At 50.1% G+C, this 27285-nt stretch overlaps 1 protein-coding gene across 3 annotated transcripts in view; it reads right to left on the reverse strand.

Annotated features, from left to right (window-relative positions):
- The window catches only part of LOC144610472 (leucine-rich repeat LGI family member 3-like), a 72172-nt gene that overhangs the window by 16131 nt on the left and 28756 nt on the right, over window positions 1-27285 (reverse strand). For 2 of the 3 annotated variants that reach the window (XM_078429213.1, XM_078429212.1), the window contains exons 2-5: window positions 18807-18878; window positions 15274-15345; window positions 14785-14856; window positions 8409-8480 (exon numbers count right to left, since the gene is read on the reverse strand). In XM_078429213.1, the coding sequence (XP_078285339.1) occupies window positions 8409-8480; window positions 14785-14856; window positions 15274-15345; window positions 18807-18878 (288 nt within the window). The remainder of the gene's footprint in view (window positions 1-8408; window positions 8481-14784; window positions 14857-15273; window positions 15346-18806; window positions 18879-27285) is intronic. The other variant, XM_078429214.1, reaches the window with a different exon arrangement.

The raw sequence follows: 27285 nt of genomic DNA on the forward strand, positions 1-27285 counted from the left end.
TACAGGTATGTAGGTTAATTGGCTGGGTAAATGTAAAAATTGTCCCTAGTGGGTGTAGGATAGTGTTAATGTGTGGGGATCGCTGGGCGGCACGGACTTGGAGGGCCGAAAAGGCCTGTTTCCGGCTGTATATATATGATATATGATATAAAGGGGTTCTTTGTTCTCAAATGACTCCCTTGTTTTATAGTATAAGAAAATAACTGCAGATGCTGGTACAAATCGAAGGTATTTATTCACAAAGTGCTGGAGTAACTCAGCAGGTCAGGCAGCATCTCAGGAGAGAAGGAATGGGTGACATTTCGGGTTGAGACCCTTCTTCAGACTGATGTCAGGGGGGCGGGACAAAGGAAGGATATAGGTGGAGACAGGAAGATAGAGGGAGATCTGGGAAGGAGGAGGGGAAGGGAGGGACAGAGGAACTATCTAAAGTGGGAGAAGTCGATGTTCATACCACTGGGCTGCAAACTGCCCAGGCGAAATATGAGGTGCTGTTCCTCCAATTTCCGGTGGGCCTCACTATGGCACTGGAGGAGGCCCATGACAGAGAGGTGAGACTGGGAATGGGAGGGGGAGTTGAAGTGCTCGGCCACCGGGAAATCAGTTTGGTTAATGCGGACCGAGCGCAGGTGTTCAGCGAAGCGATCGCCGAGCCTGCGCTTGGTTTCGCCGATATAAATAAGTTGACATCTAGAGCAGCGGATGCAATAGATGAGGTTGGAGGAGGTGCAGGTGAACCTTTGTCTCACCTGGAAAGACTGTTTGGGTCCTTGGATGGTCCTTGAGGGGGGAGGTAAAGGGACAGGTGTTGCATCTAGTGCGGTTGCAAGGGAAAGTGCCCGGGGTTGGGGTGGTTTGGGTAGGAAGGGACGAGTGGACCAGGGAGTTACAGAGGGAACGGTCTCTGCGGAACGAGAGGGGAGGGGATGGGAAGATATGGCCAGTGGTGGGGTCCCGTTTTAGGTGACAGAAATGTTGGTGGATGATTTGTTGGATCCACTGGCTGGTGGGGTGGAAGGTGAGAACGAGGGGGATTTTGTCCTTGTTACGAATGGGGGGATGGGGAGCAAGAGCGGAGCTGCGGGATTGAAGAGTGTCTAGTGAGAGCCTCATCTATAATGGAAGAGGGGAAGCCCCGTTTCCTGAAGAACGAGGACATCTCGGAAGCCCTAGTGTGAAACACCTCATCCCGGGCGCAGATGCGGCGTAGACGGAGGAATTGGGAGTAGTGGATAGACTTTTTGCAGGGGACCGGGTGGGAAGAAGTGTAGTCCAGATAGGTGTGCAAGTCAGTGGGTTTATAGTAAATGTCCGTCACTAGTCTGTCTCCTGTGATGGAGATGGTGAGGTCCAGAAACGGGAGGGAGATGTCGGAGATAGTCCAGGTATATTTAAGGGCAGGATGGAAATTGGTAGTGAAGTGTATGAGGTCAGTGAGTTCTGCATGGGTACAAGAGGTAGCACCAATGCAGTCGTCAATGTAGCGGAGGTAGAGTTCGGGGATGGGGCCGGTGTACGTCTGGAACCGGGATTGTTCGACGTACCCGACAAAGAGGCAGGCATAGCTAGGGCCCATGCCAGTGCCCATAGCTACGCCTCTGGTTTGGAGGAAGTGGGAGGAGTTGTTGAGGGTAAGAACCAGCTCTGCTAGGCGGAGGAGAGTGTTCGTAGATGGGGATTGGCTGGTTCTACGGTCGAGGAAGAAACGGAGGGCTTCGAGACCATCCTTGTGGGGGATGGAAGTGTAGAGTGACTGGACATCCATGGTAAAGATGAGGGAGTGGGGGCCTGGGAACCGGACGTTATCGAGGAGATGGAGAGCGTGTGAGGTGTCTTGAACGTAGTTGGGTGGGATTTGACCAGGGGGGATAGGATGGAGTCGAGGTAGGTGGAAATAAGTTCGGTGGGACATGAGCAGGCAGAGACAATGGGTCTGCCGGGACAGTTCTGTCCCTTGTTTTATAGTGTTAGCTTGTGTATTGAAACAGTTAGACCCGTTAATCCCTAATTGTTGTTTCCTGTCTGCCAACCAATTTTCTATCCATGTCGGTACCCTACCCCCCAATACCATGTGCTCTAAATTTGCCCACTAATCTCCTATGTGGGACTTTATCAAAGGCTTTCTGAAAGTCCAGGTACACCACATCCACTGACTCCCCCTTGTCCATTTTCCTAGTTACATCCTCAAAAAATTCCAGAAGATTTGTCAAGCATGATTTCCCCTTCGTAAATCCATGCTGACTCGGAACGATCCCGTTACTGCTATCCAAATGCTCCGCAATTTCGTCTTTTATAATTGACTCCAGCATCTTCCCCACCACTGATGTCAGACTAACTGGTCTATAATTCCCCGTTTTCTCTCTCCCTCCTTTCTTAAAAAGTGGGATAACATTAGCTACCCTCCAATCCACAGGAACTGATCCTGAATCTATAGAACATTGGAAAATGATCACCATTGCATCCACGATTTCTAGAGCCACCTCCTTAAGTACCCTAGGATACAGACCATCAGGCCCTGGGGATTTATCAGCCTTCGGTCCCATCAGTCTACCCAACACCATTTCCTACCTATTGTGAATTTCCTTCAGTTCCTCCGTCACCCTAGGACCTCTGTCCACTAGAACATCTGGGAAATTGTTTGTATCTTCTTTCTTCTTCTTCGGCCCCCATGGCTGACCATGGGTGATGCATCCTAGTTGTCTGCTTGCTCCACACCTCGGCTAGAGCATCGTTGCTTGTGGCTGAAGAGACCAATGCGGGAGTGACAGTCTCTGTGGCAAAGGTCACATTTGTGTGTGGTCTCTGGTCTGTTGAAGTTGCTGCGCTCCTTTCTGCGTGCCCACTTGTCTGCCGCTGCGTTCATCAGTTTCTCTTCCCCCGTTTTGAGATGTTGGTTCAGGGTACCTCTCCACCTCGTGCGGTCAGCTGCAAGGCTCTCCCAGGACTCCACATCGATGTTGAGCGCCTTCAAATCTCTCTTGCAGTCATCCTTGTAACGTAGCTGGGAGCGGCCGATGGTTCTCCTCCCAGATGTCAGCTCTCCATAGAGGATGTCTTTTGGAATACGGCCATCCTCCATGCGGTGGACATGGCCCAGACACCGCAGCCTGTGCTGCCTGAGTAGAGTGTACACACTCGGAAGGCCAGCGCCAGACAGAATCTCGGCATTGGACACTCTGTCTTGCCAGGATATACCCAGGATACGGCGGATGCTTCTAAGGTGGAAGGTGTTGAGTCTTCTCTCCAATCTGGCATATGTAGTCCATGTCTCACTGCCGTACAGCAGCGTGCTGTTGGCACAGGCATTGTAGACTGCTATCTTTGTCTTCACTGTCAGCTTTGGATTGGTCCACACTCGAGTTGTGAGACGAGCGAGAGTTGTAGCTGCCTTCCCGATCCTCTTGTCAATCTCTGTGTCCAAGGAGAAGTTGTCGGTGATGGTGGAGCCGAGGTACGTGAACTGATGGACGCTGATTTTCCCAGTCTACCTGCATGTTGAAATCTCCCATAACCACCGTAGCATTACATTTGCAACATGCCAATCTTAACTCTTGATTCAGCTTGCACCCTATATCCAGGCTACTGTTTGGGGGCCTGTAGATAGCTTCCATTAGGGTCTTTTTACCCTTACAATTCCTCAGTTCTGTCCATACTAATTCTACATTTCCTGATTCTATGTCACCCCTTGCAAGGGACTGAATTTCATTCCTGACCAATAAGGGTGACCCCACCCCCCTCTGCCCACCTGTCTGTCTTTTCGATAGGTCGTATACCCCTGAATATTCAGCTCCAAGCCCTGGTCCTCTTGTAGCCATGTCTCTGTGATTCCCACAACATCATACTTGCCAATGTCTAACTGAGCCTCAAGCTCATCCACTTTATGTTTTATACTTCGTGCATTCAAATACAATAGGAATAGGAATCTGAGGGGTAACTTTTTCACACAAAGGGCGGTGGGTGTATGGAACGAGCTGCCAGAGGAGGTAGTTGAGGCTGGGACTATCCCATCATTTAAGAAACAGTTGGACAGGTACATGGATAGGGCAGGTTTGGAGGGATATGGACCAAGCGTGGGCAGGTGTGACTAGGGTAGCTGGGATATGTTGGCCGGTGTGGGCAAGTTGGGCCGAAGGGCCTGTGTCCATACTGTATCACTCTGTCACTCTTTGGCATCCTGTTTGGCATGGACATTGTGACCCAAAGCTGTACTGTTCCTGTGCGGTACTGTTTTAGACACAAAATGCTGGAGTAACTCAGTGAGTCAGGCAGCATCTCTGGAGAGAAGGAATGGATGATGTTTCGGGCCGACACCCTTCTTCAGATTTTATCACTTCCGGCTGTTTGCTCTCCACAGCCTCCAACCTTATCATTTCCCAGTCACGCAACGCCTGGTTTTGCCTTCTCCCCAAAATCTATAAACACAAGTGCCCTGGCAGACCCGTTGTTTCTGCTTGCAAATCTGAAGAAGGGTCTCGACCCGAAACGTCACCCATTCCTTCTCTCCAGAGATGCTGCCTGACCCACTGAGTTACTCCAGCACTTTGTTTCTGTCTTCGGTGTAAACCAGCGTCTGCCGTTCCTTCCTACATTGTACTGTTCTATGTTCTATGGCATGGTGGTGATATATTTCCAATAGTCTAGTCTAGTCTAGTTAAGTCTAGTCTAGTGCAGTCTCATCTAGTCTCGTCTAGTCTCGTCTAGTCTCGTCCAGTATGGTCTAGTCTCATCTAGTCCAGTCCATCCAGTCTAGTCTAGTCTAGTCTAGTCTAGTCTAGTCTAGTCTAGTCTCATCTAGTCTTGTCTAGCCTCATCTAGTCTTGTCCAGTCTAGTCTAGTCTCATCTAGTCCAGTCCATCCTAGTCTAGTCTAGTCTAGTCTAGTCTAGTCTAGTCGTCTAGTCTAGTCTAGTCTCATCTAGTCTTGTCTAGTCTCATCTAGTCTTGTCTAGTCTCATCTAGTCTTGTCTAGCCTCATCTAGTCTTGTCCAGTCTAGTCTAGTCTCATCTAGTCCAGTCCATCCTAGTCTAGTCTAGTCTAGTCTAGTCTAGTCTAGTCTCATCTAGTCTTGTCTAGTCTCATCTAGTCTTGTCCAGTCTGGTCTAGTCTCATCTAGTCCAGTCTGGTCTGGTCTAGTCTAGTCCCCAGAACTCCCCAGAATGGCCTTCTACCCTCTCTAGACCTCATTATTTCTAACTGCTGTCATGACATTAACCGTCTCACCTTTTCCACTCCCCTTACCTACTCTAACCTCACCCCCCCTGAATGTACAGCCCTCCGCTCACTCTGCAGCAACCCCGACATTATAATCAAACCCGCCGACAAGGGAGGAGCCGTGGTAGTCTGGCGTGCTGTCCTCTACCGGGCTGAGGGTAGGCGACAACTCGCAGACACCTCCTCCTACTTATCCTTGGACCATGACCCCAGCGACGAGCACCAGGCCTCAATCTCACACACCATTTCTGATTTCATCACTTCTGGCTGTCTGCCTTCCACAGCCTCCAACCTTATCATTTCCCAGCCCCGCACAGCCCGATTTTCCCTTCTCCCCAAAATCCACAAACACAACTGCCCTGGCAGACCCATTGTTTCTGCCTGCTCCTGTCCAACAGAAATGATTTTCGAGTACCTCGACTCCATCCTATCCCCCCTGGTCCAATCTCTCCTGACACCTCACATGCCCTTTGTCTCTTTAATGACTTCCACTTGCTGAGCCCCCACTCCCTCATCTTTACAATGGACGTTCAGTCACTCTACACCTCTAACCCCCACCAGGAAGGCCTTAAAGCCCTCCGTTCGAGTGGTAGAGTTGCCGCCTAACAGCGCCAGGGACCCGGGTTCGATCCTGACTACGGGTGCTGTCTGTACGGAGTTTGTACGTTCTCCCCGTGACCTGCATGGGGTTTCTCCAGCAGCTCAGAGTACAGTATAGTGTTACAGCACCTGCTCTCAGCTCTCACATTTACCAAGTGGGCTTGTGGTTGGCAATGCCCATGTTTCTGTCCAGTGCCAGCTTGTACTCACCATGCTTCCTGCATCCAGACCCACGAGACATCAGCCCACCCTGACTGGTGCATTAGTGTTAACACAGTTATACAATGTGGAGATTGGTGGGTTGGTAACATAGAGACAGATGGTACGGAAACAGGCCCTTCAGCACAACTTGTTCATGCCAACCAAGATGCCCTATCTAAGACAATAGACAATAGGTGTAGGAGTAGGCCATTCAGCCCTTCGAGCCAGCACCGCCATTCAATGCGATCATGGCTGATCACTCTCAATCAGTACCCCGTTCCTGCCTTCTCCCCATACCCCCTCACTCCGCTATCCTTAAGAGCTCTATCCAGCTCTCTCTTGAAAGCATCCACCGAACTGGCCTCCACTGCCTTCTGAGGCAGAGAATTCCACACCTTCACCACTCTCTGACTGAAAATGTTCTTCCTCATCTCCGTTCTAAATGGCCTACCCCTTATTCTTAAACTGTGGCCCCTTGTTCTGGACTCCCCCAACATTGGGAACATGTTTCCTGCCTCTAATGTGTCCAATCCCCTAATTATCTTATATGTTTCAATAAGATCCCCCCTCATCCTTCTAAATTCCAGTGTATACAAGCCTAATTGCTCCAGCCTTTCAACATACGACAGTCCCGCCATTCCGGGAATCAACCTAGTGAACCTACGCTGCACGCCCTCAATAGCAAGAATATCCTTCCTCAAATTTGGAGACCAAAACTGCACACAGTACTCCAGGTGCGGTCTCATCCAGGGCCCGGTACAACTGTAGAAGGACCTCTTTGCTCCTATACTCAACTCCTCTTGTTACGAAGGCCAACATTCCATTGGCTTTCTTCACTGCCTGCTGTACCTGCATGCTTCCTTTCAGTGACTGATGCACTAGGACACCCAGATCTCGTTGAACATTCCCTCTTCCTAACTTGACACCATTCAGATAATAATCTGCCTTTCTATTCTTACTTCCAAAGTGAATAACCTCACACTTATCTACATTAAACTGCATCTGCCATGTATCCGCGCACTCACACAACCTGTCCAAGTCACCCTGCAGCCTTATTGCATCTTCCTCACAATTCACACTACCCCCCAGCTTAGTATCATCTGCAAATTTGCTAATGGTACTTTTAATCCCTTCATCTAAGTCATTAATGTATATCGTAAATAGCTGGGGTCCCAGCACCGAACCTTGCGGTACCCCACTGGTCACTGCCTGCCATTCCGAAAGGGACCCATTTATCCCCACTCTTTGCTTTCTGTCTGTCAACCAATTTTCTATCCATGTCAGTACCCTACCCCAATACCATGTGCTCTAATTTTGCCCACTAATCTCCTATGTGGGACCTTGTCGAAGGCTTTCTGAAAGTCGAGGTACACCACATCCACTGACTCTCCCCTGTCAATTTTCCTAGTTACATCCTCAAAAAATTCTAGTAGATTTGTCAACTAGCTAGTCCCATTTCCTGCATTTGACCCATGTCCCTTTAAACCTTTCCTATCCCAACGGGCATCTGTGGAGGGAAATGGACAGACGATGTTTCAGTCTAAGACGCTTCATCAGAAGGGTCCTGACCCAAAACGTCACCCATCCATTCCTCCACACATGCCTCCTGACCTGCTGAGTTCCCCAAGCACACTGTGTTTTGCTCATGATTCCTACCTAGAGTCATAGAGTCACAGAGTGTTACAGTGTGGAAACAGGCCCTTCGGCCCAACTTGCCCACACCGGCCAACATGTCCCAGCTACACTAGTCCCACCTGCCTGCCCTAGGTCCATATCCCTCCAAACCTGTCCTATCCATGTACCTGTCCAACTGCTTCTTAAACGATGGGATAGTCCCAGCCTCAAGAACTTCCTCTGGCAGCTTGTTCCATGCACCCACCACCCATTGTGCAAAAAGGTTACCCCTCAGATTCCTATTAAATCTTTTCCCCTTCACCTTGAACCTATGTCCTCTGGTCCTCAATTCCCCTACTCTGGGCAAGAGACTGTGCATCTAGTTCTCAATCAGCCAGACCTCTGCTGAGATGAAGGAAAATACCTGCAGATGCTGGTACGAATCGAAGGTATCAGTAATGCTGGATTAACTCAGCAGGTCAGGCAGCATCTAGGAGATCGAGAATGGGTGATGTTTCGGGTCGAGACCCTTCTTCAGACTGTCATCAGTCTGAAGAAAGGTCTCAACCCACAACATCACCCATTCCCCCTCTCCTGAGATGCTGCCTGACCCGCTGAGTTACTCCAGCATTTTGTGATACCAACTCTGCTGAGATGAAGGCCAGCTTTGCACATTTGGTGTCTGGACACAGAAATCTTGCTTCTTATGAATTTTTTTTTGAGATGCGATTTAGTTTGTGAAATACAGACAGTCTTTAAAGGCTGAGTAAGAGTTTACTCACAAATGTGTCAAGACCTGAAGATTCGCAAAGAGGTCCCGGGGAAGTGTGTGTAGATTGTTGTTTCCCAATGAGCTGCAGGGGAAAAATAACGCTGTCAAATGGTTGATTATTGCACTGGCCAAAGAGAGAGACATAACAGTTACATTTGGCGGCGGCTGGGCGGCTGGGTGGGTGGGGCAGCGGTAGAGTTGCTGCCTTACAGCACCAGGGACCCTCGTGGGCTCCATCCTGCTGTCTGTATGGAGCTTGTGCCTTCACTCTGTGATTGCGTGGGTTTTCTCCGGGCGCTCCGGTTTCCTCCCACACTCCAAAGACGTACAGGTTTGTAGGTTAATTGGCTTCAGTACAAATTGTAAATTGTCCCATGTAGCATGTAAGATAGTGTTGGTGTGCAGGGATCACTGGTTAGCATGGTCTCGGTGGGCCGAAGGGCCTGTTTCTGCGCTGTATCTCTAAACTAAACTAAAGTATGTAGGAAAAAACAACTGCAGATGCTAGTTTAAATCAAAGGTAGACACAAAATGCTGGAGTAATTCAGCAGGTCAGGCAGCATCTCGGGAGAGAAGGAATGGGTGACGTTTCAGGTCGAGACCCTTCTTCAGACTGATGTCAGGGGAGGGGGCGGGACAAAGATAGGATGTAGTTGGAGACAGGAAGACTAGTGGGAGAACTGGGAAGGGGGAAGGGGATAGAGAGGGGAAGGAGGGACTACCTGAAGTTGGAGAAGTCAATGTTCATACCGCTGGGGTGTAAACTACCCAAGCGAAATATGAGGTGCTGTTCCTCCAATTTGCGCTGGGCCTCACTCTGGCAATGACTTTAGTTTGACAGAGTTGTATGTTGCGTGTATGTCGTAAGTGGCATGTTGTATTTTGGAAGGTGTAAAGTAAGAGGGCAAGAGGAATATGTACAGGTAGTGGCAGGACAGAAGGGTGTTGGTGTACAGTGGGATCTTGGAGACCATAGCTCTCTAAAAATGGGAAATAACTGGATATAGTGGTAAAGAAGATGTATGGGCTACTTGTCACCATTGTTCAGTATAAGAGTTGGCAAGTTATGTTGCAGCTGGATAAAATGTAGGACAGTTTTGGAGAAACGCGTACAATTCTGATCACCCCATTACAGGAAGGATGTGGTGGCTTTGGAGAGGGTGTGAAAGAGATTGGCCAGAATGTTGCGTGGATTAGAGGGGATCAGCTATCAACAGGGGTTGCCTTAAGGATAAGGGGGAGGCCGTTTAGAGCTGAGATGAGGAAAAACCTCTTCACCCAGAGCATTGTGAATCTGTGGGATTCTCTGCCACAGAAGCCAGTGGAGGCCAATTCACTGGATGTATTCAAGAGAGAGTTAGATTTAGCTCTTAGGGCCGATGGAATCAAGGGATATGGGGAAAAACAGGAACGAGGTACTGATTTTGGATGATCAGCCATGATCATATTGAATGGCGGTGAAGGGCCGAATGGCCTCCTCCTGCTCCTATTGTCTATGTTTACTCAGGGTGGGGGCCGGGAACACGCTGCAGAGTTGGTGTGGAGGCAGATACGTTAGTGGTGTTTAAGAGGCACTTCAGCCAACACATGGACAGGTGGGGCATGGCAGGATAGTGATCCTGTGCAGGCAGATGTTTAGATTGGTATTGTGGTCAGTATAGGCATGGTGGGCCGAAGGGCCTGTCCCTGTGCTGTACTGTTCTGTTCTCAAGAAAGGAAATGTACACACACCTGTACACGCACACACATGTTCACACACATTCACACACACACACACATTCACTCACACAGCACACGAGAGCATACAAACTCCATACAGACAGCAGCCGTAATCAGGATTGAACCCATGTCTCTGGCGCTGTAAGGCAGCAACTCTACCCCTGTGCAACCGTGCTGCCCTGTAACAGTGCAGCTATAACGCAGTGATACCATGATCTACACTCAGATTCCTCTTTCCATAACCTGTTGCAATTATCAATGGTTTGATGACACTCATATCATGTACAGCCTGATTTAACTGGCTAGCATACTACAAAGCTGTTCACAGTGTCTCTGTGTACGTGGTAAACTTGATGCCAACACTGGTCACAGCCGCTCAGCATTCTTCATCCACTGTTATTTCCCCAGTGCCCCACACTTACCACAATTATAGCAGCGCGCCAAATACCCATCAGGCCCCACACTGTGGCCCCGGCTCGGCCCCACGAGACCCCCCCCCCCCCCCCCCCCACACTGCTGCTAGTCCCTAATGCTGACCAGCCTCACTGCTCCTGCAGTAATGTCTCACAGAGTCCTAGAGTGATACAGTGTGGAAACAGGCCCTTCGGCCCAACTTGCCCAACATGTCCCATCTTCACTAGTCCCAGCTGCCCGTGTTTGGTCCATATCCCTCCAAACCTGTCCTATCCACGTACCAGTCTAACTGTTTCTTAAACGTTGGGATAGTCCCAGCCTCAACTACCTCCTCTGGCAGCTTGTTCCATACACCCACCACCCTCTGTGTGAAAAGGTTACCACTCAGATTCCTATTAAATCTTTTCCCCTTCATGTTAAACCTATGTCCTCTGGTCCTCGATTCACCTACTATGGACAAGAGACTGCATCTACCCGATCTATTCCTCTCATGATTTTATACACCTCTATAAGATCTCCCCTCATCCTCCAGCGCTCCAAGGAATAGAGACCCAGCCTGCTCAACCTCTCCCTATAGCTCACACCCTCTGGTCCTGGCAACATCCTTTCCATCCCCTTCACACCTTCCCTATAACACGGTGCCCAGAACTGAACACGATACTCTAAATGCGGCCTCACCAACGTCTTATACAACTGCAACATGACCTCCCAACATCTATACTCAATACTCTGGCCAATGATGGCCAATGTGCCAAACGCCTTTTTGACACCTCATTGCCCCTGCTGTACAGTCTCATTGCCCCTGCTGTACAGTCTCATTGCCCCTGCTGTACAGTCTCATTGCCCCTGTTGTACTGTCTCGTTGCCCCTGCTGTACTGTCTCATTGCCCCTGTTGTACTGTCTCACTGCCCCTGTGGTACAGTCTCATTGCCCCTGCTATACAGTCTCATTGCCCCTGCTGTACTGTCTCATTGCCCCTGCTGTACAGTCTCATTGCCCCTGCTGTACTGTCTCATTGCCCCTGTGGTACAGTCTCATTGCCCCTGTGGTACAGTCTCATTGCCCCTGTGGTACAGTCTCATTGCCCCTGCTGTACTGTCTCATTGCCCCTGCTGTACTGTCTCATTGCCCCTGTTGTACTGTCTCATTGCCCCTGCTGTACTGTCTCATTGCCCCTGTTGTACTGTCTCATTGCCCCTGCTGTACTGTCTCATTGCCCCTGTTGTACTGTATCATTGCCCCTGCTGTACTGTCTCATTGCCCCTGCTGTACTGTCTCATTGCCCGTCTGGACAGATCAGATAATACTATACTTAAATATAAGTCAAACTCAGTATAATAGGTAGAACAGGCTGCCTTGGCAAGGCCAGCAGCATAATCAAGGACGTGTTACACCTTGGCCACTCCCTCTTCTCCCCTCTCCCATCGGGCAAAAGGTACAGAAGTGTGAAAACACACACCTCCAGATTCAGGTAGAGACAAAATGCTGCAGTAACTCAGCGGGGCAGGCAGCATCTCTGGAGAGAAGGAATGGGTGATGTTTCAGGTCGAGACCGTTCTTCAGACAGAAGAAGGGTCTCGACCCGAAACGTCACCCATTCCTTCTCTCCAGAGATGCTGCCTGGCCCGCTGAGTTACTGCAGAATTTTATGTCTACCTTCGATTTAAACCAGCATCCGCAGTTTTCTTTCCTCCAGATTCAGGGACAGTTTCTTCCCAACTGTTATCAGGCAACTGAATCATCCTAATACAACCAGAGAGCAGGGCTGAACTACTATCTACCTCATTGGTGACCCTCGGACTATCCTTGACTGGACTTTGCTGGCTTTACCTTGCACTGAACGTTATTCCCTTATCATTTATCTGTGCACTGTGAATGGATCGATTGTAACACAGGGACTCAAACACAGATAGCTAATAGGCAGTGTGTGAGGCAGGAGGCAGAAAAGGGAAACACTCAGACCCAATATGTAGGAGAGAAAGAAGTGAAAAGAAATAAACTGAGAATAAGAAATGATGGGTCCCTTAAATGTGTCTTTATTCTTTGGAGCGTAGAAGGTGGAGGGGGGACTTGATAGAGGTTTTTAAAATTTTGAGAGGGACGGACAGAGTTGACGTGGGTAGGCTTTTCCCTTTGAGAGTGGGGAAGATTCCAACAAGGGGACATAGCTTCAGAATTGAGGGACAAAGGTTTAGGGGTAACATGAGGGGGAACTTCTTTACTCAGAGGGTTGTGGCTGTATGGAATGGGCTTCCGGTGGAAGTGGTGGAGGCTGGCTCGATTTTATTATTTAAGAGTAAATTGGATAGGTATATGGATAGGAGGGGATTGGAGGGTTATGGTCTGAGTGCAGGTAGATGAGACTAGGTCAGGGAGAATGGTCGGCGTGGACTGGTAGGGCCGGACAGGCCTGTTTCCATGCTGCAGTTGTTATATGTTATATGTTATGTATTGTCTTTGTTCTGACTGGATAACACGCAACAAAAGCTTCTCACTGTAGCTCGGTGCATGTGAGAATAAACGGAACTTAACTGAACTGTCTCATTGCCCCTCGGGACAGGTGAGATAATACTATACTTAAATATAAATCATACTCAGTACAATCGGTAGAACAAAGGGGAAGGTACAGAGTGCAGAATATAGTTCAGAGACAAAGTCCAATGGGAAGAGGTAAATCATCAGTACCTGTCTGAATATTGCCGATTGATCCACACCCTTACAAATCTCAGTCCTTGATTCCATCTTATGTGGTCAACATGTCCCCACATTTCAGTTCCCCGACCCTTCTCATAAGGTCATAAGTGATAGGAGTGGAATTAGGCCATTCGGCCCATCGAGTCTACTCCACCATTCAATCATGGCTGGTCTATCTCTCCCTCCAAACCCCATTCTCCTGCCTTCTCCCCGTAACCTCTGACACCCGCACTAGTCAAGAATCTGTCTATCTCTGCCCTAAATATATCCACTGATTTGGCCTCCACAGCCATCTGTGGCAAAGAATTCCACAGATTCACCACCCTCTGACTAAAGAAATTCCATCTCATCTCCTTCCTAAAGGAACGCACTTTAATTCTGAGGCTATGACCTCTAGTCCTAGACTCTCCCACTTGTGAATGAGAACATACAGGGCAAGATTAGCAAGTTTGCTGATGATACAAAAGTTAGTGGTTTTGCAGTTAGTGAAGATGGTTGTGAACGATTGCAGCAGGATCTGGATCGATTGGCCAGGTGGGCGGAGGAATGGTTGATGGAATTTAATACAGAGAAGTGTGAGGTGTTGCATTTTGGGATGTTGAACAGGGGCAGGACCTACACAGTAAATGGTAGGCCTCTGGGTAGTGTTGTAGAGCAGAGGGATCTAGGAGCGCAGGTGAATGGTTCCTTGAAGGTCGAGTCATAAGGTGGTCAAAAAGGCTTTTGGCAATTTGGCCTTCATCAGTCAAAGTATTGAGTATAGAAGTTGGGACTTCGTGGTGCAGTTGTATAAGAGACTGGTGAGACCGCATGTAGAATATTGTGTTCAGTTCTGGGCACCATGTTATAGGAAAGACATTGGCAAGCTTGAAAGGGTTCAGAAAAGATTTACGAGGATGTTGCCAGGACTAAAGGAAGAGGTTGAGTAGGCTGGGTCTCTATTCCATGGAGTGTAGTAGAATGAGGGGAGATCTTATAGAGGTGTACAAAATCATGAGAGGAATAGATCGGGTCTTTTACCCAGAGTAGGGGAATCGAGGACCAGAGGACATAGGTTCAAGGTGAAAGGGAAAAGATTTAATAGGAATCTGAGGGGTAACTTTCTCACACAGAGGGTGGTAGGTGTGTGGAACAAGCTGCCAGAGGAGGTAGTTGAGGCTGGGACTATCCCATTGTTTAAGAAACAGCTGGACAGGTACATGGATTGGACAGGTTTGGAGGGATATGGACCAAGCGCAGGCAAATGGAACCAGGGTAGCTGGGACATTGTTGGCCGGTGTGGGCAACTTGGGCCGAAGGGCCTGTTTCCACACTGTATCACTCTATGACTCTAGTGGAAACATCCTCTCGACATGTACTCTCTCCACTCTACTCTCCCCGGAGGTGGACTATGCCACCACCACACCCCCCCCCTCCCTCCCCGCATCCTGTGACTCTGTGCTACCATCCTGCACAGGAGTGCATGGAGGCCTTACTGAAACCTCGGCCCTCTCCTCTCCAACCAGTCCAACTCTTCGTTGTTCTAACTCGGTCGCATCGGTATCCGTGGAAGACTTACAGGTGGTTCAGTGACGTGAGGCCTCGGAAGGTGTGCTTGGACAGAGCTTGGACGTCGTTGTTCTCTATGAACCTGCGAACACACAAAGCAAGGCGGGCGTCACCAGGCTGTGGTTGTGTCGGGTGAAGGTGGGCGTGTGGAGAATGACCGCCACTAGGGGTCGCCAACTTCCTCACGCCCAAATAAGGGACAAAGGGTGACGTCACCGCCCCGCACCCCACGTGACCTCACCCCGCCAGCGGCCACGTGCTCCCGGCCCGGGCGGCCGCCATTGGTGGAGCGGGAGCACGTGGCCGCTGGCTGGGTGAGGTCACATGGGGCGCGGGGCGGTGATGTCACCCGTTGTCCCTTATTTGGGAGCGAGGAAGTTGGCAACCCCACTAATTACGGGGCAAGGGCGGTCCCGTACGGGACAAACCCAATTTAGCCCAAAATACAGGATGTCCCGGCTGATACGGGACAGTTGGCAACCCCAAGCGTCACACTTACAGGTACTGCAGGTGGGACAAGCCATTGAAGGCATCATCTCCTATGACAGTGAACGTGTTTGAGTTGAATAAGCTGTGTGGAAGAAAGAACAGTTTAGTTCAGAAAGGAAGTGCAGATGCTGGTTTAAACCGAAGTTAGACACAAAAAGCTGGAGTAACTCAGCGGGACAGGCAGCATCTCTGTTTTTATGATAGGCAGCATCTCTGTCTCTCGTCTGAAGAAGGGTGTCAACCCAAAAACGTCACCCATTGCTTCTCTCCAGAGATGCCGCCTGTTACTCCAGTTATTCCAGCTTTTTGTGTCTATCTGCAGTTTAGTTTAGTTTAATTTAGAGATACAGCGTGGAAACAGGCCCTTCGGCCCACCGGGTCTGCACTAACCAGCGATCCCCACACACCAACACTATCCTACACACACTAGGGGACAATTTACATTTATACCAAGCCAATTAACCTGCAAACATGCACGTCTTTGGAGTGTGAGGGGAAACCGGAGCACCCAGAGCAAACCCACGCAGGTCACGGGGAGTACGCACAAACTCCGTACAGACAGCACCCGTGGTCGGGATGGAACCCGGGTCTCTGCAGCTGTGCGGCAGCAACTCTATGGCCACGCCAGCTTGTATTTGGCCAGGTGAATGATGATGTAGTTATTGTATCTAAACAGTGCAGAGACCAGACTCCAACTCCAGCACTCGGTGGTCAGGAAACACATGGAGGAACAAAGGAGCCGGGTTTCATTGGAGACGGACATCAAGTGCTGCTGGGAGATCATCAGCTGGTGACGATGTTGCCGACAGGCCCGCTCCAGACTGCAGGGGGAAACCGGAGCACCCGGAGGAAACCCACGCAGCCACGGGGCTAACGTGCCAGAGATTGATGCTGAGGGACGCGCTGAAGCTCGGTGCATCCAAAGCCGAGGACCACAGTCCGGGGTCCTTCCGCTGCTGGACATGGGGGGGGGGGGGGAGGGGCAGAGTCCGGTGGGGACTTACCCACACCGGCCAACATATCCCAGCTACACTAGTCCCACCTGCCCATGTTTGGTCCATATCCCTCCTAACCTGTCCTATCCATGTACCTGTCTAACAGTTTCTTAAACATTGGGATAGTCCCAGCCTCAACTACCTCCTCTGGCAGCTCGTTCCATACACCCACCACCCTTTGTGTGAAAAAGTTACCCCTCAGATTCCCCTTCACCTTAAACCTTTGGCCTCTGGTCCTCGATTCCCCTACTCTGGGCAACATACTGTGCATCTGCCCGATCTATTCCTCTCATGTTTTTATAGGCGTTGGTGGGACTGCTGGTAAACTGTGAGCAGTTCCGCCCGACACACTCTCAGAAAGACGTGGTGGAGCTACAGAGGGTGCAGAGATCCACCAGGATGTTGGTGGGACTGGAGAGCTCGAGTTAGGGGGAGGCTGGACTCTGTTCCCTGGAGCATGGGAAGCTGAGAGGTGACATGATGGAGGTTGCTACAAGCATGAGGGGCAGAGATAAGGTGGGATGTCACAGGGCTTTTTCCCAGGGTGGGGGTTGGTGGTGGGTGTCAAACTATAAGGCTTTGGGCTGAGAGAGTGGTGGGCACTTGGAACGAGCTGCCAGAGGGAGTGATGGAGATAGATACACTTACAACATGTAAAAGATATTTGGACCGTTCAAGGATAGGAAGCTTTTCCAGTGATCTGGGCCATAATGGGCAATGGTATCGGTCAGAATGCCAATCTGCTCAGCATGGAGTAGTTGGGCTGAAGGGCCTGTTCCTGAGCTGTACAGTATGATATAATCCAAACACTGCCTGATTTTCCATGATCTGTGTTGTTCTTTCATCTGGCTAAAGCCGCAGATCTAGAGAATGTCCCAGATCCCACAGTGTCCAGACTCTCAAACAGGGAGCTGGGGTCCCTGGATAAGACTAGAACGAGGGGGGCCCCGCGATGGGGGGGGGGGCTGAGAACAAAGGGGGGCCGGGCAGGGGGCTGCCTGTGGCCATGGGCAGTGGCTGGCCTGGCTTGCCGCTGCGAGCAGAAGATAAAACTGTTCGAAATAACCTTTTGTAACTCAGTGGGCCCCGGAGATGTGGCGAGTCTTTGTGGACTGCCTGGCTCAGGGGTGCTGAATGAGTCTGCCGGGCTGCGTGTAAAACCAAGCAGTTCACTGTACCTCGGTGCATGTGACACTAAAGTATCATTGAACTGGGCAACGTTGGATGTGACGTGTGTCACCCATCTCTCTCCTCTGTGTCCCGTACAAGCTCCTCGAGCGGCTTCTCCTGGCCCGGCTCCATCCAATCGTTGACCCTCAACTACCCGCTGAACAAGCCGGATTTCATCGCGGACGCTGCACCACCCACCAAATAGTCAAGCTGACCAATGACATCGAAGACAGGTTCAAAAAGGATCACAAGGCGGGCATCACACTGGTGGACCTCCCCGCCACCTATGATACTGTGTGGCACCAGGGCTTGATCTTGAAGCTCCTCCGAACCATCCCTGACCGTCATTTAGTGCGGTTCCTTGCCAACATCCTTGCCAACCGCAGTTTTGTACTCAAGACCAGCGACGGACAATCTAGCCGACTACGACGCCTAAGAAATGGAGTCCCCCAAGGCTCGGTACTGGCCCCCATGCTCTTCAATCTCTATATCAGCGATCTGCCACGCACGACCTCGCGCCAGTATGGATACGCAGGTGACTTGGCCCTACTGCACTCGGACAGGAGTCGGTCAAATGTTGAGGATGTGCTCTCGGCGGATATGGAACTTGTCGCGGGCTACCTTAAGACCTGGAGACTAAAACTGAGTGGCAAAAACCACCACAACGGCCTTTCACCTGAACAACAAGGAAGCTCAACGCCAGCTAACCGTCACCCTCAATGGGTCACCCCTACCCTACAACCCATTTCCTACACACCTCGGGGTGAAACTAGATCAGCAGCTGACCTACAAGCAACACCTTGAAGCTCTCCGTGCTAAAGCCTCGGCACGGAACAACCTCCTGCGTTGCTTGGCCGGATCGTCATGGGGCGCCAGGACATCTAGGAGGAGAGGGAAGGTGGGGGGAAGGGGTAGGGTGGGTGGGGGTGGAGGGGGGAAGGAAGAGGGGGGAGGGGAGCAGGGAGTGGTAGATGGGGGGGGGAACTGATGGAGCAGAGGTCGGTGTGTGGAGAGGTCGGTACAGGAGAGGGGAAAGACGGAACATTCCGGACACGCTGTCCTGGGGAGAGCATCATGGCACGCCCACACACACCCACCCACACTCACACACACACACAAACACACACACACGCGCACACACACACACACACGTGCACACACATACACACGCACACACACACCCACGCACGCGCGCGCACACACACACACACACACACACACACACACACAACACCAACACACGTACACATACAAACGGGCACACACATGGACACACACACACACAAACACCCACACACACGCACCCACGCACGCACGCACACACACACATGCGCACACACACGCACACACACACACACAACGTTCCCTCTGTACTTACAGGAATTGTAGTGTGGGGATGTGGGAAAACGCACGCTCAGGAATCTGTCTGAACTTGGCCTTCACAAAGGTCCTGGAGGAAAGAAAATGGTCACAATGGTCAAACAGTGAAAGCCCAATGTCAATGAATAATGAAGACATTTGTTCTCTATGTCCAGTGCACGTTCCATTTGCAGAGACCACTCATTTAAGATTTCCTGTTTGGTCAGGACCTCAGTCTGAAGAAGGGTCTCGACCCGAAACGTCACCCATTCCTTCTCTCCTGAGATACTGCCTGACCCGCTGAGTTACTCCGACATTTTGTGAATAAATACCTTTGATTTGTACCAGCATCTGCAGTTATTTTCTTACACTCAGTGTTAACGTGACATACATTGTGAAAGGACCGTCAATTCAGCGGAGACACAAGGAACTGCAGATGCTGCAATCTTGAGTAAGAAACACAAAGTGCTGGAGGAACTCAGCAGGTCAGGCAGCATCTGTGGAGGGAATGGACTGACGACATTTCGGGTCAAGACTCTCCTTCCGATTGATGGAGGGTCACGACCTGAAACGTTGCCTCTCCATTCCTCCACGGCTGCTGCCTGACCTGCTGAGACAATTGCTGATTGATTGAAAAACACAGCATGGAAACAGGCCCTTCAGCCCACCGAGTCCATGCCGACCATCGATCCCCCATTCACACGAGTTCAATGTTACCCAACTTTCTCATCCACTCCCCTCACACGAGGGGCAATTTACAGAGGCCCAATTAACCCACAAACCCGCACGTCTTTGGGATGTGGGAGGAAACCGGAGCACCCGGAGGAAACCCACGCGGTCACAGGGAGAACGTGCAAACTCCACACAGACAGCAGCCGAGGTCAGGATCGAACCAGGGTCCCTGGCGCCGTGAGGCAGCGGCTCTACCCGCTGCACCACTGTTCCTTTAGCATATATATAACATTTATTATAATATAACTAATATATCACATATATATAATTTATATATATATATATAATTTATTACAATATAATATAATTTATGTACATATATAATTTGTTATAATATATTTATAATTTATATATATATGTATTTTTGAATAAACTTTTTATATATATATGTAGATAGTTTACACAAAACAAAAAACTGTGCTCAAGCTTATCTACATATATAAACAGGAATCATAATTGGTGAATAAATGTTATTTTTAAATAATAAATTCCATGCAGACTTTCCTTGCTCCGTGTCTGAGATTTCATTCTTGGCCAACTCACATACATACTAACTAACATACAAATAACAAGAAACATAAGATGGAGTGTGTTTGTCTAACCGCTGCAGATTTGACAATATGAAACCCACAGAGGACCTTGGCATGAATACAAAGCGGGCAAGCTGAGACACATGCAAATCTGGCCCCTTCACTGGAGATCAGATCACAGACACACAGCTCAGCACACATTCCCCCCTCCCCCTCTCCCCACACACAGAAGGTACAGAGGCTTGAAAGCAAGCACCACCAGACACAGCAGCAGCTCGTTCCCCTCTGTTATCAGGCTTGTGAACGGCCCTTCCATAAGCTGGGGTACTGTCCAATTCACCTCTACCCCATTGCGGACATTGGACCTTGTCTGTGGAACTGGTGCGCTACAATGCTGAGAACTATATTCTGCACCCTGTATCTTCCCCTCTGCTCCACCTATTGTACTTGAGTTTGATATGATTGTATTTATGTGCATACATGATGTACATAGGAAACGGGGGTTCCCCTCTTCCATTATAGATGAGGCTCTCACTAGGGTCTCCTCGATATCCCGCAGCTCCGCTCTTGCTCCCCCTCCCCCCATTCATAGCAAGGACAGAGTCCCCCTTGTCCTCACCTTCCACCCCATCAGCCGCGCATACAACATTTTTGCCACCTCCAACGGGATCCCACTACTGGCCACCCCTTCCCATCTCCACCCCTTCCCATCTCCAGCAGAGACCGTTTCCTCCGAAACTCCCTGGTCCACTCGTCCCTTCCCACCCAAACCACCCCCTCCCCGGACACTTTCCCCAGCAACCGCAGGAGATGCAACACCTGTCCCTTTACCTCCCCCCTCAACTCCATCCAAGAACCCAAACAGTCTTTCCAGGTGAGGCAGAGGTTCACCTGCACCTCCTCCAACCTCATCCATTGTATCCGCTGTTCCATGTTTCAACCTTTCTACATCGACGAGACCAAGCGCAGGCTCGACGATCGTTTCGCTGAACACCTTCGCTCAGTCCACCTTAACCTACCTGATCTCCCGGTGGCTCAGCACTTCAACTCCACCTCCCATTCCCAATCCGACCTTTCTGTCCTGGACCTCCTCCATTGTCAGAGTGAGGCCCAGCGCAAATTGGAGGAACAGCACCTCATATTTCGCTTGGGTAGCTTTCTCTAACTTCAGATAGTCCCTGTTTTCCCTCTCTAACTCCTCCCCCTTCCCAGTTCTCCCACCAGTCTTACTGTCTCTGACTATATTCTACCTTAGTCCCGCCCCCTCCCCTGACATCAGTCTGAAGAAGGGTCTCGACCCGAGACGTCACCCATTCCTTCTCTCCCGAGATGCTGCCTGTCCTGCTGAGTTACTCCAGCATTTTGTGTCGACCTTCGATTTAAACCAGCATCTGCAGTTTTGTTTCCTGTACAATCAGTATTATCTGATTTAGAGTTGTAGTGTCATACAGCACAGAACAGGCCCTTCGGCCCAACTTGTCCATGACAACCAAGCTCTCCATCTACACAAGTCCCACCTGCTTCTAAACCCTCCAAACCTGTTCCATCCATGTACCTGGCCAAATGTCGTTTAAGATTTGATTGGATATCTTGCAAAGCTTTTCACCTCAGTTCACATAAACCGAAAGCTAAACCTGTCTCGTTGCATTGAAATTTGTTGTAAACAGTTAGCTGGAATGTGGAGCTGCATGAGGCTACAAAGTGCCATCGGGTACATGAGATTCTGCTGGAATAATAAAGTCCGCGGATTACTGAGCACCTACCCTCCATTTAACCCAGGAGCAGTGTCCTGGTGTCAAGACAACAATCTTTCTCTCAATGTCAGCAGGACAAAGGAGACAGTGATTGACGTCAGGAAGCAAAGCGGTCGGTGCACAGACCCCAGTTTGCATTGATGGTGCTGAAGTAGAAATGGATGAAAACTTCAAATGCCCAGGATTCAATATCACCAACAACTTCTCCTGGACCACCCATATTGAAGCAACAACCAAGAAAGCACACCCACACCTCTACTGCCTCAGGTGGTTCTGGATGTTCGGCATGTCACCAACAACTCTCACCTACATCTGCAGATGCACCATAGCAAGCATTTTATCAGGATGCATCACAGCTTGGTCTGGGAACAGCTCCATCCAAGACCGCAAGAAATTGCAATGAATTGTGGACGCAGCCCAGACCATCACACAAACCGACCTCCCTTCCATTGACTCCATTTACACCTTACCTGCCTCGGCAAGGCCAGCAGCATCATCAAGGATGAGTCTCACCCCGGCCACTCCCTCCTCCCCTCTCCCATCAGGCAAAAGGTACAGAAGTGTGAAAACACACACCTCCAGGTTCAGGGACAGTTTCTTCCCAGCTGTTAACAGGCAACTGAACCATCCTACCACAACCAGAGAGCAGGGCTGAACTACTGTCTACCTCATTGGTGACCCTCGACTATCTTTGATCGAACTTTACTGGCTTTACCTTGCACTAAATGTTATTCCCCTATCATGTATCTATAAACTGTGATTGTAATCATGTGTTGTCTTTCTGCGGACTGGATAGCACGCAACAAAAGCTTTTCACTGTACTTCAGTACACATGACAATAAACTATACTGAACTGAATCCACTCGTGGATTCCAGCTGTTCCAGCTGTTTGTGGCCTGTGTGCGTGTGTGCGTGTGTGTGTGTGTGTGTAAGTGTGCATGTGTGAGTGAGAGCATGAATGCCTGTGCATGCAACTGTGCATGCGAGTGTGTGTGTGTGTTTGTTAGAGCGTGCGTGCAAGCAAGTGCGCGTGTGCGACAATGTTTGTGTGTGTGTGAGTGTGCATGTGTGTATGAGTGTGTTTGTAAGTGCGTGTATGTGTGAGTGTGTGCATGTACGTGTGTGAATAGGTGTGTGTGTGTGTGAGTGTGCATGTGTGTGTGAATGCATTTGTGAGTGTGTGTGTGCATGTGTGTGCATGTGTGTGTGAGTATGTTTGTGAGTGCACGTGTGTGTGTTTGAATGTGCATGTGTGTGTGTGTGCGTGTGAGTGTGCATGTGTGCATGGGTGTGTTTGTGAGTGTGTGCATGTGTGTGTGAGTATGTTTGTGAGTGCACATGTGTTTGTTTGAATGTGCATGTGTGAGTGTGAGTGAGTGTGTATGCGTGTGAGTGTGCATGTGTGCGTGGGTGTGTTTGTGAGTGCGTGTGAGTGTGTGCATGTGCACATGTGAGTGAGTGTGCATGTGCGTGTGTGAGCGTGTGTGTGTTTGCGCGTGTGCCTATGTGTATGTGTGCATGTGCATATGTGTGCGGGTGTGTTTGTGAGTGTGCTTGTGCGTGTGTGAGTGAGCGTGTGCCCGAGTGCGTTTGTGAATTAGTATGTGTGCGTATGAGTGTGTGTGTTCAATAAACACACCCTCAGCAGGTACTCACTGAAACCTTGTTGGACTCAGTGTTGCAAACATTACCACCATGTGCAAGTAAAACACAGAGGGCTGGAGAGGCCCAGAGGGACAGGCAGCATCTGGGATGGTAATGGACAAACAACGTTCCTGGTCGGGGACCTTTTACCATCTGATGAAAGGCCCCGACACAAAACATCATCTGTCTATTCCCTCCAGAGATGCTGCCCGACCCACAGAGTCCCTCCAGCACCTTGTTTTTGTCTACCTTGTGTATGTTAACGTCATTAGTGAATGTCCTTGCACAGTAAGCAGAGTGAATAATGTATGTGGAGTAAGTGCATTGTTGAAGGAGACGAGAGTGGTGATGACACCTGGCAAGACAATGTATTGAGCTGTGGGGGTGAGGCTGTGGTGGGCAGCGATGTGGCTTGAAACAGATCACATGCAGTGTAACTCTGGTGAAGGCCTGGGTCTAGTTGGGCAGAGTACCTGAGTGACATTGAGCAAAAATACACAGCGTTGCAATAACTCCCCACCCAAAACATCACCTCCCCATGTTCTCCAGCGATGCTGCCCTGCCCCGTTGAGTTACTCCAGCACTTTGTGTTATAGACAATAGACAATAGGTGCAGGAGTAGGCCATTCAGCCCTTCGAGCCAGCACCGCCATTCAATGCGATCATGGCTGATCACTCTCAATCAGTACCCCGTTCCTGCCTTCTCCCCATACCCCCTCACTCCGCTATCCTTAAGAGCTCTATCCAGCTCTCTCTTGAAAGCATCCAACGAACTGGCCTCCACTGCCTTCTGAGGCAGAGAATTCCACACCTTCACCACTCTCTGACTGAAAAAGTTTTTCCTCATCTCCGTTCTAAATGGCCTACCCTTTATTCTTAAACTGTGGCCCCTTGTTCTGGACTCCCCCAACATTGGGAACATGTTTCCTGCCTCTAATGTGTCCAATCCCCTAATTATCTTATATGTTTCAATAAGATCCCCCCTCATCCTTCTAAATTCCAGTGTATACAAGCCCAATCGCTCCAGCCTTTCAACATACGACAGTCCCGCCATTCCGGGAATTAACCTAGTGAACCTACGCTGCACGCCCTCCATAGCAAGAATATCCTTCCTCAGATTTGGAGACCAAAACTGCACACAGTACTCCAGGTGCGGTCTCACCAGGGCCCGGTACAACTGTAGAAGGACCTCTTTGCTCCTATACTCAACTCCTCTTGTTATGAAGGCCAACATTCCATTGGCTTTCTTCACTGCCTGCTGTACCTGCATGCTTCCTTTCATTGACTGATGCACTAGGACACCCAGATCTCGTTGAACTCCCCCTCCTCCTAACTTGACACCATTCAGATAATAATCTGCCTTTCTATTCTTACTTCCAAAGTGAATAACCTCACACTTATCTACATTAAACTGAATCTGCCATGTATCCGCCCACTCACACAACCTGTCCAAGTCACCCTGCAGCCTTATTGCATCTTCTTCACAATTCACACTACCCCCCAACTTAGTATCATCTGCAAATTTGCTAATGGTACTTTTAATCCCTTCGTCTAAGTCATTAATGTATATCGTAAATAGCTGGGGTCCCAGCACCGAACCTTGCGGTACCCCACTGGTCACTGCCTGCCATTCCGAAAGGGACCCATTTATCCCCACTCTTTGCTTTCTGTCTCTCAACCAATTTTCTATCCATGTCAGTACCCTACCCCAATACCATGTGCCCTAATTTTGCCCACTAATCTCCTATGTGGGACCTTGTCGAAGGCTTTCTGAAAGTCGAGGTACACCACATCCACTGACTCTCCCCTGTCAATTTTCCTAGTTACATCCTCAAAAAATTCCAGTAGATTTGTCAAGCATGATTTCCCCTTCATAAATCCATGCTGACTCGGAATGATCCTGTTACTGCTATCCAAATGCTCAGCAATTTCGTCTTTTATAATTGACTCCAGCATCTTCCCCACCACTGATGTCAGACTAACTGGTCTATAATTACCCGTTTTCTCTCTCCCTCCTTTCTTGAAAGCATCCAACGAACTGGCCTCCACTGCCTTCTGAGGCAGAGAATTCCACACCTTCACCACTCTCTGACTGAAAAAGTTCTTCCTCATCTCCGTTCTAAATGGCCTACCCCTTATTCTTAAACTGTGGCCCCTTGTTCTGGACTCCCCCAACATTGGGAACATGTTTCCTGCCTCTAATGTGTCCAATCCCCTAATTATCTTATATGTTTCAATAAGATCCCCCCTCATCCTTCTAAATTCCAGTGTATACAAGTGTTTTGCTCAGGATGCCAGCATCTGCAGTTGCTTGTGTCTACAGTGTGAATGACATTCCCCCTGGACACAGGATAACTGTTCCCCTCTGCATTTCCTCATCCCCACTCTCCCTCTCCCCATCCCCCCTCTCTCTCTCTCTCTCTCTCTCTCTCTCTCTCTCTCTCTCTCTCTCTCTCTCTCTCTCTCTCTCTCTCTCTCTCTCTCTCTCTCTCTCTCTCTCTCTCTCTCTCTCTCTCTCTCTCCCCCTCCTCTCCCTCTCCCCATCTCCCTCCTCTCCCCATCCCCCCTCTCACTCTCTCCTCTCCCCACCCCCCCCCCCCCCCTCTCTCTCTCTCTCTCTCTCTCTCTCTCTCTCTCTCTCTCTCTCTCTCCTCTCCCTCTCCCCATCTCTCTCCTCTCCCTATCCCCCCCTCTCTCTCTCTCCTCTCCCCATCCCCCCCTCTCTCTCCCCTCTCGCCCTTACTCTCTACATCCCCCTGCATCTCCCCATCCCCTCTCTCACTGACCACCCCATCTCCACCCCCTCCCTTCCCCATCTCTCCCTGTCCCCTTCTCCCTCCCCATCTGCCTTCCTCTTGCCCTCCCCTCTCACTGTGCCCATCCCCCTCCTGCTCCCCATCCCCCCCTCCCTCTCCTCCTCCCCCCACATTCTCCTCTCTCCCCCCCCCCACTCCTTCTTCCTCGATTGTAATCATGTATTGTTTTTCCATTGACTGGATAGCAGGCAACGGAAGCTTTTCACTGTACCTCGGTACACGTGACAATAATCTAAACTCAAACTCCACTTCAAGGAATCCTCTACTGTTCCCCATGATCTTGTGCACCTCATGAAACTCACCCCTCTGCCTCCTGCACTCCACAGTGAAATGGGCTGGACTTTCCAGCCTGGGATTGATGAAGGGTCTCGACCCGCAACCTCACCCATTCCATCCCTCCAGAGATGCTGCCCGACCCGCTGAGTTCCTCCAGCACTCTGTGCTTCTCTCCAACCGCTCACTGTAACTCAGGCCTGCAGGCCCAGGGCACATCCTGGTGGATCTTTCTGCACCCTCTCCCACTTCCTGAGAGTGAGGATTCTTCTCCTGCCTGGTGGTGGCGTGGGGAGGGAGGGAGGCCAGCACCAGGGTCGGGGCAAGAGGTGGCCAGAGATTGGATTCATGGGAGGTGGTCTTAGAGGGGAGGATGCTCCTCAAACTGCAGAGCATCTTGGACAATACAGCTCACCCCCTCCATGACACACTGGTCAACCTGAGGAGCATCTTCAGCAACAGACTGGTCCCACCAAGATGCAGCACCAAACGCCACAGGAGATCCTTTTTCCCTGTGGCTATCAAGCTGTACAACTCCTCCCCCTTCTGTAGTGGGGTAGACTGACTCCCCTCCCCCCTCCCCTCTCCAATCTTGGCATATCCCCGATCCTGGACTTTCCACTCATCACTTCATGTATTCTGCAGTTGTACAGGGCCCTAGTGAGACCGCACCTGGAGTACTGTGTGCAGTTGTACAGGGCCCTAGTGAGACCGCACCTGGAGTACTGTGTGCAGTTGTACAGGGCCCT

The sequence above is a fragment of the Rhinoraja longicauda genome, chromosome 36 (assembly GCF_053455715.1).
Source record: "Rhinoraja longicauda isolate Sanriku21f chromosome 36, sRhiLon1.1, whole genome shotgun sequence".
NCBI classification, from domain to species: Eukaryota; Metazoa; Chordata; class Chondrichthyes; order Rajiformes; family Arhynchobatidae; genus Rhinoraja; species Rhinoraja longicauda.